Source organism: Erinaceus europaeus, chromosome 6 (assembly GCF_950295315.1).
Source record: "Erinaceus europaeus chromosome 6, mEriEur2.1, whole genome shotgun sequence".
Lineage (NCBI taxonomy): Eukaryota > Metazoa > Chordata > Mammalia > Eulipotyphla > Erinaceidae > Erinaceus > Erinaceus europaeus.
This window is the reverse complement of record NC_080167.1, coordinates 23,194,513-23,210,243: the sequence shown is the minus strand read 5'-3', so window position 1 is coordinate 23,210,243 and position 15,731 is coordinate 23,194,513. Positions and strand designations below refer to the sequence as shown.

Sequence of the window (15,731 nt, the reverse complement as noted above, 5' to 3'; positions counted from 1 at the left end):
GCCGTGAGTACACAGGCGCTTCTGAGCAGAGGCCACCCGGCTCCGGCCCGCCCGGCCGGGGTAGAAGTACCGAAGGAGGCCCTGCAAGCTGCCCGGGGCAGGCAACAGCTCTTGCATCCTCAGCCCTGCTGCTCCAAGAGGGTGGTGCGGCTGGACAGAAAGACAGCTGGGCAGGAGTGACGACGGACAGAATTAGGGATGGAGGGGAGCACCGAGGGACTGGAACAAGAGTAGACAGGCACACGGAGGGGCTGGAGCGAAGATGGACAGGAGCACTGAGAGCTCCCTGCCTTTTGACCGGGCTTTGCAGGAAGTCACGCCCCCACAAGTGCATCTTGCCAAGGTCAAAGCTTCCTATGGCTTCTGGGTTCCACTTTTTTTGTCTGTGTGTGGGAAAGTCACCCCCACCACCCCTGCCTCCACCCCCACCAGCAGCCTATTGGTTACGGGAATTCCAACATAACAGGGTTTTCTCTAAAACCCAGAAAAAAACAAACTTCCCTCTCAAGTGGCTGGTTTCCTGTCTCCACATTTGGAGACACTGAGTAACAAATGTATAGGCCTGACCAGGTCACCTTGAGTCTGGACAGGCTCTGCAGATCCCTTCTTTCACCCATACACTAAAAGACATCAGTGACCCCAGAAAAGACATGCACTGGTTCTCTGGGCAAACTCAAAGTAATGCATACCCTCAGGCCCTGTCCCCCCCCCCACACCCCTCAGCACAGCTGGCCAAGCAGCAAGGGGCTCAGTCCATTGTTGCCACCTGGCCCAAGAGGCTGCAGCAATGCTAGCCTCCAGAGCACAGGTTGGGTCACTGTACTTCAAGGCAGGAGCTCCTATGGCTGCCTGCCCTCTGGGAGGCCCCAGGATGGCTGTCCAGTGGAAAAGGTCATCCCCGGGATGGCTGGGCTCCAAAGAACACAGAGTGCTCAGCAGAGCGGAAGCAGCATGAAGAAAAATACTGTGAGGAGGGTTCCACCCAGTCCCTAACAACATTCCTGGCTGGATGCTCTCCAGGGTGGCTATTTAAAGCACCAGAGAAGTAAACAGGAGAGAGACCTGGGTTTGGAAAAACAGGTGACCGAAGAAAGAAGACTGGTAAATGGCAGAAGGGGGAAGAAACTAATACTGTGGGTGTCTTTTGGGGGGGTGGTCTCGAGGTTGTGCTGTTGCTTGGGGGTGGGGAGTGGGCAGGTGGGCACCCATTGTTCTCAGAGACGGTGTGGGTCCCTCTGTCTCCCCCAGCATTTGGAGTGACTGTCAGAGGAACAACTATGAGCAGTGGGCCCAATGGGTGGCTGCTGAAGGGTCTGTCCAGAAAACCACCTTGTGTGTGTCCATTCCAGGGAGGTGCTAGGGCGTAATAAATGTTGTCCTGAAGTGACTGTGGGGGGCCTGGCTCTGTAGTGGGCACAGCCAATGGGCCACTGACCGGACAGTCACAGGCCATCTCCTTGCCCAGCCTCAATGGGAGAAGAGAGGGCAGAAGGTACTGAACTGTCCAACGAAACAAATGTCTGAAAAGAACATCTGCTCCCTCCTCTTATACACTGGTTTCCTCTGTAGCGACTGTCCCTGCTCAGTATGGCCCTCCAAGGTTTTCCTGGTGCCCCTGACAGAGCTCCATGTCTCAGCACCATAACTTACTCTCTGGAGTGGGTCTTCTAAGAGGCAAGCAGAGAGAGAGAGAGAGAGAGAGAGAGAGAGAGAGAGACCGAGTCTCCTGCTACTGTCTTTCTGCTACAGTTGGTTCACTTGAGCGCTGTCCTCCACATCTTGAACTTTTTATGCCCTTCTCAGATCCCAACCAGCACCACTTAAAAAAAGGGGGGGGAACCCTAGAATGGCCATGATCAAAAAGAAGCAAGTGTTAGGAAGCGTCAGAACAGGAGCCCTCGTGCGTTACCAAAAGGACTGTGAGTCTGGAAAGCAGATCTTCCCCACCAACTTTAATTTGGTTGTCAACTGTGTAAGCCAGGTGCCCACATAGGAAGGAACAATAAAAACATTTGTCCGAAGGCTTTTGTGCACATGTTCACAGCAGCAGTAACCACAGCAGACTCGGGCTGGAAACTACCCAGTCCCATTAAGTGGTGAGCAACAAACAAAACATGGGATGTGAAAGAGGGTGTCTGGAGTATGACTAAGTCATAAAAGGGATGAAGGATGACACTCAAAAAATATTCAGCCCCTAAGCACACATGGAGCTACTGCTGATGAGAGTGAGGAAACCGCCTCGCAGTGATGCAGATACTTTCAAACCGGATACTGATGGCGGGCGGAGTCTATACTTAGGATAAAGTCTGCCTGCCCTCTCAACAAGTGTCATGAATAATTTTCTAAGAGCCCACTCTCTGCTGAACTCTGCAGGGGGGGGGGGGCGGCTCTTGTGAGGAGCACGCTGGGAACACAACAGATGGAGGAATAGGGGCCACACAGCACAGCCGGTTGGGATCAGACAGTGCAAGAGAGAAGAGTCAGACAACTTGGGGAGACACTCCTTATAGTCACCCCCACTCCGCACATGTACAACCCGACTGCTCTGTTCTCCAGGACAGGCAGAAGGTCCAGCTGGCACCCTTAAGACAATTTGGGAGCACAGGCTGAACCCTGTATGAGGAAAAATATTCTTTATACCCAAAGATATTGCGGCAGAAGTTCTCCTAACAGGCTTGGATGCAATGAAAGAGGAAGCTGAGTACTGGTTCCTTTCTCTTTTCCACTGAGAACCTTGGGTATCCAGCAACAGCGATCAGAATCCCTGGTTCAAACTCTTTCATCCTGGGGGAGGATCCAGATGAATTGAGTCGAGGATGGGTGGACTCCAAGTCTTTCTTTATAAGCTTAAGTGATGGGTGAGAGAAGGAGCTGGGTACCTAGCCTTCAGTGTCCCTGGACAGGCTCAGCACAGGAGCTCAGCAAGAAGCAGCTCCGAGTCTGAGCATGTGAGGGGCACTCAAGCCGTGGGCAGATGCAAATGCAGAGAAGGGAAGGGGAGCAAAGGGACTGGAGCAGCCCATGAGGTGAAGGCTCAAAGTGTGGAGCTGTGACTCTCACCCAGTGGGTGTGGCAACACTAGTTCTCAAAGAAGTCCAGCACAGCCTGGCGACCATCATGGTGTCCACCAGTGGAGTCTATGCATGTGGCTGACTGGAAGCTAGATGGAAATACACAACCTGCTCATACGCAGACCAAGGGACACTTAACACGTAATGCAAAGCCCATCTTCTTCTTTTTATTTTGCCACCAGGTTTATCACTGGGGCTGGGTGCTTTATGTGATAAGTCCAACATTCCTGGTGGTCGCTTTTCTTTCTTTTTTATTTAACAGAGACAGAAAGTTAGGGGGGGGGGGAGACAAAAAATAATGAAGACATCTTCAGGAGTGTTCCACCTTTCATGAAGCTTACAATCTGCAGGTAGGGAACAGGGGCTTGAAGCCAAATCCTTACATATGTTAAGGTGTGCACTCGACCAGGTGAACCAATGTCAAGATTCCCACAAAGGCCCATCTTTGCAGTGGGAGCATGTGTCTGTCATGGTGGGGCCTGTCCTAAGTTCACAAAAGGTGACCCTTATAGGAGGGTCCTTGCTGGTCACAGTTCCCTACTCAGTACCTTAGAAATAGAATAGGTCCACCCAGGCTTGCATTTCTGCTTCTTCTATCCAGAAGCCCTGTTCTACCAAGACCCACATTCTTGGGGGGAGCCGGAAGTAAGGCTGATGAGGAATAAGGAGGACTTCCCCCTCCTAAGATCAAAGCCACAGAAGGACTCAGGTCCAGCACATCAGCCCAGGAGCTGTGGTGTGTGTTCAAAGGCTACCAATGGCATTCACAGTCCATTTCCAGCTGACAGGTCCCCTGGATTCTGGCTCCCCAGCATGCTCCCCAGACCTGTGCGGACTCTGGTGCTCAGCTGGTCTCCCCTCCCATTAGAAGATCCCTGCCTAGGCCTTGTGGGGGGGGGGGAGGGAAGGGCTGGCTAGGTGCAAGGCCTGCCCCCTGGAGAGGTATGTGGCATAATTCCATCAGCTCTCCCCTCCCCACCCTGTGTCTCTGTGTGGCTCAGTATGCCAAGCTCCCACCCCATTCTGGTGGTGCCTTTTAACTCAGGGTAGTGGTAGGCAGGTCTTAAGGCACAGCCCCAGGTGTAGGATGTGCAGTCCAAAGGCCAGAGTCACTGAAATGCCTAATGACTTCCTCTCCCTCCATCTCCCTTTCTCTCTTTCTTTTTGCCTCCAGGGTTATCATTTAGGCTCAGGGCCATCACTATGAATCCACTGCTCCTGGTGGCGACTTTTTTCCATTTTATTGGATAGGACAGAAAGAAATTCAGAGGGGAGGAGGAGGTAGAGAGGGAGAGTAAAAGACAGACACCTGCAGACCCGCTTCACCATTTGTGAAGTGTCCCCTGCAGGTGGAGAGCTGGGGGCTCGAACTGGGATACTTGCATGGGTCCTTGCACTTAATGTGTGCGCTTAACCAGGTCCACCACCACCTGGTTCCCTTAATGATTTGCCAAGGTGGAAAAACAGGCAGCGGGCATCTCCTGAGAAGCTGTCTAGCTAGAGAAAACAATGGAGTCATTGCTAAGTGAGGACTTCCTGGTCTCCATCATGAGCAAAGACAGCGGATTACTCAGAGAAGAGTCACCCCTGCTCCCCCATCATTCCAGCTGCTCAGAATTCTACCACAAAAGGAATTCTACTTCCTGTTCTTACGGGAGGGAGGACAGGACTTCTTGGGAAACTTGTCCTTCTATAGGAGCCTGGAACACTGGGCCCACTTCCCTGCAGGGCTCACCTGAGGGTCTTTGGGTACCAAGGGAAGGGGAAGCAGGTACTACACCTCCAGGGTGTGGCAGGGAGAAACCCACTTAGCTGCACTCTGTTAAGAGGTCCCAGAAGGAAAGCGGGTATCAGGCTTTTCTCCCAACAGGATATACAGGACTGGTGGGTAGGGCAGCAAGAGATGTGAACACTGGTGGGCTTCCAGGGGCTGGATAGACCTGCTGAGGGACCCAAGGCCTGGACAGTTTTCTGTGAGGCCTGGAGGAACCCCTTGCTGATCTTAGGTAGGTACTTACTCTTGTTTCACCACTGGGTATCTAGACCAACTCCTGGAGTGGGGAACCTGTGCCCTTAGACAACAGCTGAACCAGCTGCCCCCCCCCCCCGAACCCTGGTCTAACCCAGAAAGGGGACACCACATGGGCAGACTGTGAGACTCTAGGGCCTTTCCAGGAACAGGTGGCCCCAAGGTAATTGCCTGTATCAGTGTAGAATACCACATAATGGTTTCACCTTGAGGAACTGAGGCCCAGTTAGAAAATCAAGTTGAACTAAAATTTCTTTGAGGACAAGATGAGGTAAAGCAGACGGACAGAGTCTAGGAAGGACTCATGGAGGTGCTGGCCCAGGTATCCAGGGACGGCTATGTCGGGAGCTGGGTGGCCTCTCTTTGCAAGCTCAGGCATGCTGCCTCCTCCCTCCCTGCCACCCCCCACCAGAGTCAGACAGGGACCCTGCAAGGGGCTGGAGTGTGTAGTCTTACCTGGATCTGGCCCTTCCCCATGATCCTGTCCGTGTTCTCGCCGTCCTCCTTGGGGATCTTCATTTTGTTATAACACTTTTCATAGCACAGTATCCTCAAGGTCTGGGAGCCTTCCAGCTCGATCTCAAACTCCTGTAGGTCCCCCCAAAAGAGGGAAAGTCCCCAATTATCAGACACGCCTGGATGTGGGACAGTCAGCACTGCAGGTGGAGGCAGCTCCTCAACAGACAGCTTCTTGGAGACCCCGGGAACCCGCCATGAGACCCACCTCACTTTTGTGCCAGGACACAGACCCTCAGAAGCACCTTCCTGGTGAACATCGCCAGCTAGTCTAGGGACTCTGGGGATAATGATACCCAGTGTGGGCTCACAGTAACACGTGCTCTGCTCTGCTGAGCTGACAGTGGGGGGAGTTGTGTGTATGGGGCAGGGTGGGGGTTGACAAAGGAAGATGAGAAACCTCTATGCTTTCTGCTCAGTGTTGTTGTTGACCTTAAATAAACAAACAAAGTCTAACTGAAAGGAAAAAACAAAATTTGACCCAGGGAGGTGAAAAAGAAGAGAGGGCCTGAGGGCAGCACTGTTGTGGGAAGTTTTCTGGTTGTTTCGGGTACAGTGTGGGGCAGTTCACTTTCTCCTCCATCACACCTGTGATTTCTGTAGGAAAGGAGACATTTCACACCAAGGCCTTTAGAAGCATGGGTCTTTCTTTGGTGGGGGAAATGGCAGAGGACTGGGCATGGGCAGATATTTCTGAACCTGAATGGAGTGGGAGTAATGTGTGTCTCAGAACACGTAAGATACGGTCACAGGTGACCTGTTGCTCTGGAACCCTCCATGCCCCTCTGGTCCCTCGAGCTTCTGTTGCTGGCTCACTCTGGACCCCTTGGCATCATGTCTAGAATCCTTCTTGCTTTTCTGCTGGCTCCTAGCCTCTTGCACTCTACAAAACCTTCTCTGTGTGATCCCACCTGGCAGTCACTGACCTTCCGCAGGGAGGTCCGGAGCTCTACATCAGCAAGTCTAACAGTTAAAGAGTGTGACTGCAGGTAAGAGAAGCTGGCTCTGACCCGCCCTCCCCTCCAGTCATACTCCCTGGATGAACCAGGCACCTAGTGGGTCTTGGTTTCTTCCTTGGCACCCCTCCTTCCACCCAGGGCTAGTGCTGCTCTAGAAGCAGAGGAGTGGCATCCCTAATGGATCTGGGCTTCCCAGTATTAGCCGTCCGCCGCAACCATCTCCCCGCTCCTGAAGGGTAGAGGCAGAAAGGGAAGTGTGTCTGACACAGCTCTCTAAAGTGGAGGGAAACAGAGCAGCAAGTAGTACCAACACAACACCCCGGGTCAAGCCAGCAGGAGCATTCAGTCTAGCAGGCCCCCAGGCAGAGCCCCAGACTTTCGGACACCAAAGGGTCTGGCGCCAGCCAGCTCATTCCAACCTCTGAGGGAAAATGCTATGGAAACCTACCAAGTAAACACTGAGCGATAACAAAGGAAGGACAAAAAGCCCTTTTAAGTGCTTTTTCCAATTACTTCTCCAGCAAAATAGGTCTCCCCCCACCCCACCCCCATAATGGGGTGTGGGGCCAACTCTCAGGAAATCAGAAATAAACTCTCTTGTACACGTCACTCCACCTCCAGGAGATTCTGGGAATACCAGGGGAGTCGGCTGTGGGGGAAGCCTTCGGGAGAAGCCCTGGGGCTCAGACTCTCCATGGACATTGTCCAGCCTCAGGAGAGGCCATGGTCAGCTGCCAAGACCTGACCGGAAGCAGCACCTCACCTCATTCCAGTTTGGCTCTGTTGTGTCCCTGTAGACGCGAGTCTTGGCTTTATTCACAAAATATCCAAAGGAATCCACCTCCAGGGTGCAGTACAGATCTGCAGGAGGTAACACAGAGAGCAGGCACATTTTTTCCACACATCTGCATTTTTCTGTAAAGCCGAGGTCAGTGGTGGTAAGTTGTGAATCATATATACACATGTGGATGTGAAACTATACCCTCGACATCCTAATTTTATAAACCAACATAAAATCACCAACAATAAATATTATTAACAAAATAGGCTCAAATATAAGCCACCCGGGTGGTTCAGTAGGTGAACACATGCTTTCTGTGCCTGGGGTCCTCGGTTTGATTATCAAGTGAGGAAGGACAAAAGGCAAAAGTGTATGAGCCCCATCAATGGTAGAGCAGTGCTCTGGTACCTCTTTATCTTTGTCTTTTTTTTTTTTTTTTTAAATTGGGCTAGGAAGAAGCCAAGCAGTGGCACAATGGGTGGAGCACAAACATTACCATGCACAAGGATCTGGGTTCAAATCCCCAGTTCCCATTTGCCAGGGTGAGGGGGACTTGAGTAATGAAGCAGTGCTGCGGGTCTTTCTCTCTCCCTTTCACTCTCTCTCTCTCCCCCTGTATCTCCCTTTCCCCTCTCAATTTCCGTCTCTATTAAAAAAGAAAAAGAGAGAAAAAGAAAGAGGGGGGAGAGGGAAAGGAAGGGAGGAAGGAAAGGGGGAGGGCAGGGGAGGGAAGGGAGAAAAATGGCCACTGGGAATGCTGGATTTGTCATGTAGGCACAGGGCCCCAGTGGTAACCCTAGTGGCCAATAAAGAAATAAATAAATAAAATAAACATTGAGCCAGGGCTATGATTCAGTAGTATTGTATAGTAGTGAAACCCTGAATTCAGTCCCAGCACATTAAATAATAATTGGCTTTGATTTTTAATATATATTAAACTCCAAACCCATGGCCAACAGGAATACCAGCCCCTCATGCAATGTCCCCCATCTTACCTCACAGATGCAGCTGGGAACCAGCACCTCTGAGTTAACTAGACAAACCATGACTGAAATCCCTATGTGAATAGGACCCTGTAGGTGCGGGCAGGGCTGAAGTGAATGTTCCTTCACCACCTGGGGAGCTTGAAGGCTCCCGTGGCCTGTGTAGGCCTCACTCAACTCCCTTTAGCAGGCGGAGCTGAGGTAAAGGTGTGGCAGGATGGTGAGGAGCCCTGAAGGCAGCTCAGGTTTGAGAGTCATGGGGTGCAGGGGAGCTGAGGTGGCTGAGCTCAGCCTGGTGGTGGGAACCCGGGAGGAAGTAACTGCTGGGATGAAGGAGCACATTAAGTAACTAGAGGTGATAAAGACACTCCACTGGCCGAGAGAGTGGGAAGCAATTCCTCACATTATCATGGTGACTGCTGGAAGGGGCTCCAGGAGGAAGCAAAGGAGGGTTGGGACCCCTTCTCCCTCCACTCCCCACCCCCACATCAGCCTTTACAGGGCAGCCTGAGAGTATATGTGTGCTACAATGGAGAACAGCACAGAATTCATCCACGGTTAGCATGAGGGCCAAAGCTCCCCACCCCAACACTTGTATAAACAAATACCACCCAGTAAAAAGTCCCACCGAGTTTATTTGCAGTCAGTCTGCCCTCCCCCTCCTAGTCTCAGAAAACCAACCACCATCTCCATCTTTGCTACCTTTTCTAGAAACTTCCTACACAAGGAATTCCCATACAGTCTGTAGATGTCTGCACCTGACATCTTTTTTCTAGGTTCACACCTGTGGCCCGTTAACCACAGTTCACTCCCTTTTTATCACAGTCTGGTATTCCTATGGCATGAATGAACTATAATCCGTTCACTTCAGTTCAAGTCTGTATGGGAACCTCTGTTTTCATCTCTCAAGAATAAATATCTCAGAATGGGGGTGGCTGGGACATAGAGCTGGAATATGTTTAACTATTTAAGGAACTGCGTGACTGTCTTCAAGGGTGGTGGAACCATTTTATATCTCTACCAGCGGTGTCTGAGGGTTTGACTTCTCTATATCCCTGCCAATTCTCACAGTGAACCTGTCGACATTCACCCTCCCTAGTGGGTATGACTTTTATGTAACTATGGCTTAGCTTTCATGTCCCTAGATGGTGTGGATCTTTTTACGTGCTATCGGTATTTCTCTGGTAACCTGCTATACACATCTTTTGTTTTCTTCCTGAGTATCAGTACAGGGTAATTAGTATCCTTACTATTGAATTATATGGGTTCTCCATACATCCTGGATACAAACCCTTTATTACACATATAGTTTGCAAGTATCTCCAATTCCGTGGCCCGTGTCTTTTCAGACCTGCCTGCAGGGGGCAGCACACTGGCTCAAAGGACCTGAGAGGCACAGGAAAGACCAGTGTCCCTGCAACCAACATTCTTGGCTGTCAACCATCAAGGGTCAAAGGCAACTGATGACTGGTCATTCGGGCAACATTCCTGGTTCTCCGCATCCTGCCCCATTAGTACTTTCTTGCAGGAGGAACGAACATCTGCCTCAGTGCCTCACCATCTTCCTCTCCAAATCTGCCACTTACTTGAACTCTGCTTAAAGCCGCTGGCGGAGTGGACAATGACATGCAGGAACCCACAGAGGCCAGGAGATTCATCATCTGTTAGGAGAGAGGAGCGCTGAGAGTCTGCATTGATGAGCCCTGGATCACAATCAACTCTTAAGGGAGCATAGCATGGCTGCCATTTGCCCAGCACTGGGTAAAGCAATGCTCACCCCCTCCCCCCGCCATCCCAACACCCAATGTGACTACTGTTCTGGAGATCTTAGGGTCCAGGCAAACTTGTGACTAAGATAAAGTATAAGGCTGGCAGGTCAGGAGTGGGATTGGGGTGGCATGTGACATAGATGATTTGTCTGTGTCTGTATGTGGCGCTACAACGTGGGACCAGACCTGTGCAACTCCCAGATAAGTGAAGACTTTGCCTACCTATGCACTCTGGTCTTCTCTTCTACTTATGAAGAGGTTTGCCAAAGCCTCTACTGTTTCATTATGAGACAGTTTCTCTGTCTCTGGAACATTTTACTCTGGGCCACACTTCGGTTCCCTGACCGGGAACTTTGGTTTCTTATGACCGGGATCATAGAGCTTGGGAGATGCACGGAGATTTCTCCTTGGACTTTCTGGATTCCCTCTCTCATGTTTCCTGAGGAAAAGGACTACATTTTGCTCTGGGCCACAGTTTGGTTCTTTATGACCGTGATCGAAGACCTTGGGATATGCATGGGGATTTCCCCTGGGACTTTCTGGACTTCTTCTCGCATGTTTCCCATGGAGAAGGACTACTCTAATTTGAGGAGCATTCTCCAGTACCCTGGCAGTTCCCAAGTATGGAGACACGTGGTTAGTTCTACTCTCCTGATTGGATTCTTTCAATGGGAAGACACTTTTAAAAGTAGATGCCTGGGGAGTTGGGCTGTAGCGCAGTGGGTTAAAGCGCAGGTGGCGCAAAGCACAAGGACTGGCATAAGGATCCCGGTTCGAACCCCGGCTCCCCACCTGCAGGGGAGTTGCTTCACAGGCGGTGAAGCAGGTCTGCAGGTGTCTATCTTTCTCTCCTCCTCTCTGTCTTCCCCTCCTCTCTCCGTTTCTCTCTGTCCTATCCAACAACGACAACAACAATGATAACTACAACAATAAAACAACAAGGGCAACAAAAGGGAATAAATAAATAAAATAAATATTTAAAAAAAAATTTTAAAAAAAAGTAGATGCCTGAAGCAATCCAGCAGGAACAGTCAGAAGCACCCTAAATGGAATTTCGAGGAACTTTTTGGACTAGGACGCCCTCCGGGGACTCTTAATCCTACATAGTGAGATTTTGATAATGTGGTTCAAGTTGCGTTTCATAAGAGAATGATTTGAATGACTGAATTTTTGTTTGACATTGACTTAAAAAAAATGCTGGATGCAGCCATGATTTCTAGAGACATCCAGAAACAATCCAAAAAATTGTTTTTTCCCTCCTTTGATTTCTCTTTTACATCTTGACATGAATCTGAAACGTTTAATCCTGAAAACTGTATGAGTTATGGGTGGGGCAGATAGTGCAATGATTATGTTAATTATTCTCATGCCTGAGGCTTTTAACCATGGTTCTTCTGTTTACCTTTCCACATTATATTGAGTTTAAACTGTTTAAACAAACCTTAAAATCATACTAGAAAGGACTTCCAATTTTAATGGAGTTTTCAATTATAGTAAACTTCTAATCTGCTATAAGTTTTGTTGGACAAGTAAGTGAATTTCAGCTGTCAAGTCTTCATATGAAAAAGCATCTACTCAAATGAAAATTTCTGGAAATCCATTTGGACCTCTGTTCTCTGACATCGCCCACAAGATGGAATAACTACAACACACCCCCAGAAACCAATGATGAGACCTGGCACGACCTGAAGAAACAGATTCACAGACTCCAAAGCTCACTCTCTACAGAAAAGCAGAATTCTGGTGGCCGACATTCCCCATCGAGACAGACGTGCAGCGTTTCATCCTCTGGCATTTTCTTCTGTGGTCAGCTACTTTGGACTGACACCTCCATCGGACTTACTGGTACACACTGCTGTGTTTCTCAAAGACTAACTTCAGCCAATTGCCTTGAGACTTTATAGACCATGTTCCCTCACCTGCAGGCTCTGCCCCAGAGGCAGAAAACTCCCCCTCCTTATTAGGTTATGCCCACAGAGGCATGAAGCGCCCCAAGAGGCAAGAGATGCCGAAAGAGGCAGGAAACGCCCTTTGAGGCAAGTGATGCCCCCAGAGGCATGAAGCGTTCCCAGAGGCAAGAAATGCCCTTTCGCCTGCTAGGCCTTGCCCTTTGAGGCAAGAAAAGCTCCCCTTGGCATCACACTGGTTATTGCTGCTTGCCTATTTTGTTTTCCATGTCTTATGCCAGCTCTTTTGAAAACGCCTGTATGATATACGTTTCTGTTCACCCCACAATGGCCATTAGTTAAAAAGAAAGGGGGAATTGTTGGTATGCATGAGACCCCTTCTGTTTCATTTGGTTTAAATCCCCCCTGCTTAACACTATTCTATTTACATAACCAATTCATTCTATTTACATAACCGTTGTTAACAAGCACCTCCCTCCAGGGCATTGGTTCAATCCCCACTGTTTCATGATATGTTTTTGCTCCACCCCCTCTCCTTGTCACACCCTGATCCTCTCCTTGTCACACTCTGATTGTCACCAGTCACTTTTCTCTCCACCCTCTCTATGTCACATCCTGTTTCCACCCTACTTGGCAAGTATATATAAAGACAGCATGGTGAGTTTTACAGTACCTTGAGTTTAGCTTAGCTCGTCTTAAGATTGTGCTGCGTCCTGCATGAATAAAGAGATACTGTCTACAGCTCAACCATGAGTCCCTGGTCGTCTGTTACCTGCCCGTGAAGCCAGCCCGGCGAAAACAACCTAACCCGTCGAAAACAACATGTATGAGGGTGTGTATACATGGATAAGCATGTATTTCCAAGTGTGCAGGAGAATGAAGACAGCACAACCAAAGCCGTGGCATTGAGCTGAGATCCCAAGAGAGTGGGGTGAGACATGTCTTGTAGCCAATGGATGGAAGTCTTCCATCTTTCCACCATCCAGAGGTGGTCTCCAAGGGAAAGAACCACCCCCAATCCATCCTGTCCGCTCCTGGTGAGGCCATCAGGCTCTAAGCAGTACACACATTGCTGCAATGTTGAGCTCTACAAGCCCCAAGGTCACTGCTACTAACAAAAAGGGGTGGTAGCTCACTTTACACCATGCCTGGCCTGTGCCCTGCCTGCCCCAAGACCCTCCCAGCTTCCAGGAAGGGCCCTGCTTCCCTCCCAGGCTCAGCCCAGTTGCTCAGTTCACACTTGGTTCAGCCTCTGCCTGGTACAGCTTGGTGGTTCCAGTTAGGTCCCCTGCCTCAGTGACTGCCATCTGGTTCCAGTTAGGGTTCTGCCACTCACTATACCTCAGTCACCTTTGCTGAGAAGCAAACATAATGGGAAGACAATTTAATTTACCTGCAATGCTGGGCCAAGACAATAGCTCAAAGAAAACCCCAAAATTAGCGGATGAAGCTATGGTCCTAGGGTTATATACCAAATTGGTAAGAAATATTCAGGGCCACTGGGGGCCAGATGGTGACACACCTGATTGAGTGCATACATTACAGTGCACAAGGACCCAGGTTCAAGATCTCAACCCCCACCTGTAGGAGGAAAGCTTCCTAAGTTAGTGAAACAATCTCTCTCAGTCCCATTCCCACTCAATACAAACAAAACCAAAATTTTTTAATTAAAAAGAAAAAAAGAAACATGGAGTACCACAACAAACTCAGAGAAATAATGAGCAAATTTACAGATAAATTCATAATAACACTCAGAGGAATAAAGAGTAAAGTAACAAGCTTAAAAACACAGCAGAGAAAAATACTTCCAAGTAGACACAAACCACCAAAGGTCAAGGCAGAGAGCAAGTAGAATAAGTCACTCAAGAAAGACACGAAAAAAAAAAAAAAACCCACCAAATAAATGAAGATAACATAAAAGAATCATGGGACAGTATCAAGAGAAGCAACATTCATGTGACAGGGGGTATAAGAAAAAGAATTAGAGGGGCCAGGTGGTGGTGCACCTGGTTGAGTGTACACATCAACCAGGTTCAAGCCTCCGGTCCCCACCTACAGGGGGAAAGCTATGCGAGTGATGAAGCAGGGCTACAGGTCTCTTTCTTTCTCCCTCTTTTCTTTATTTCCCCCTTCCTTCTCGATGTCTGACTGTCTCTATCAAATAAAGATAACCAAAAAAAAAAAAAAACCTTAAAAAAAAAGAATTAGAGAAGAGGATGAACCCCTAGATTCAGGAAGCTTGAAGGACTCCAAGAAAAACATACCCTAACTTAAGTTCACCAAAGCACATTAATAGTTAAAATGGCAAAGAACAAAGACCAAGATCATTTTGAAGGCTGATAGAGAAAAGCAGTGACTTACCTATAAAGAAAATGCTACTAAGACTAGCAGCTGACTTCTCAACACAAACTCTAAAGGCTAGAAAGGGCTGGTAGAGTGTGTTCTAAGTCTTGAAGGAAAAGGCCTCTACCCGAGGATACTTTATCCTGCTAGGTTATTCATCAAGTTTGAAGAAGACATGAAGTGACTTTCAGAGAAGCAATGGCTGAAGTTGAAGCATCACCACTAAACATGAACTACACAAGATTCTAAAGGACTCACACGAAATGAGAAGACAGAAGGACGTCACTCACAGGGTGAAACCAATAAAGCTAGGAAAACAGGCAAAGCTCAAAGAACATGGACTCAACAGTAGAACTGAAATTAACAGAGGGTTATAGGGTGGAGGTGGAAGGCTGTGTGTGTGTGTGCGCATGCGTGTGTGTGCATGCACGTATGGGGGGGAGCAGGTTACAATGAACTTTGGTGAATGGATATTGTTACTTTTAGAGAAGAGAACACATTCTGAGGTGAAAAATGACACTTCTTTTTTTAAAATTATTTTTATTTTATTTATTTATTATTGGATAGAGACAGAGAGACATTGAGAGGGGAGGAGGAGAAAGAGGCAGAAAGACAGACACCTGCAGTCCTACTTCACCACTCATGAGGTTTCCTCCCTACAGAGGGGGACCAGGGCTTGAACCTGGGTCCTTGTGCACTGTCAAAAGTGACACTTCTAAAACACTAAAGGACTGTAAACCACTGTTACATCAAAACCAAATACAACTATTTAAAAAAGGAAAGGCCAGCATCTCTCAAGGAGATACTTACCTTCTTTGTTGATGGTCAGTGGAATGCTGTGCACGGTCTGAAGTTTGACGCAGGAGTTGGTCAACATCTGCAGCTCCACAGACGTCAGAGAGAAGCTTTTAAAACCTGAAAGAGTGGAATACAGGTGCACTGACCAGCCAGTCTCATGGTGGCTCCGATGTCCCAGGACATTCAACAAGGAGAGCTCCATGGATGATGGAGTGACGCTTTGCTCTCTCCCGCCTCCACACTTCCCTCTCTCGGTTTCTCTCTCTCTCTCTCTTTTCTTTTATAGCTCTCATTCTTTTTTTTTTTTTAAATATGTATTTATTTTACTGAAAGAGAGGTACAGAGAGAAAGATGGATCAGAGTATTGCTCAGCTCCGGCTTATGGTGGTTCTGTGGATTGAACCTGGGACTTCAGAGCCTCAGGTATGAAAGTCTTCTTGCAGAACCATTATGCTGTTTCCCCAGTCCTGTAGATCTCATTCTTAAATAAAATAGAAAAAAAAAAAGGTTGGGTAGGGGGCTTTGGGGTAACACACATGACCCTAAGCTCACTCTCTGACACCACAGAAGAAAAA

At 48.7% G+C, this 15,731-nt stretch overlaps 1 protein-coding gene across 2 annotated transcripts in view; it reads right to left on the bottom strand.

Annotated features, from left to right (window-relative positions):
• BCR (BCR activator of RhoGEF and GTPase) overlaps positions 1-15,731 on the bottom strand; it is a 148,554-nt gene that overhangs the window by 10,141 nt on the left and 122,682 nt on the right. For both annotated transcript variants that reach the window (XM_060193330.1, XM_060193331.1), the window contains exons 13-16: positions 15,169-15,273; positions 9,926-10,000; positions 7,339-7,436; positions 5,557-5,688 (exon numbers count right to left, since the gene is read on the bottom strand). In XM_060193330.1, coding sequence (XP_060049313.1) covers positions 5,557-5,688; positions 7,339-7,436; positions 9,926-10,000; positions 15,169-15,273 — 410 coding nt within the window. The remainder of the gene's footprint in view (positions 1-5,556; positions 5,689-7,338; positions 7,437-9,925; positions 10,001-15,168; positions 15,274-15,731) is intronic.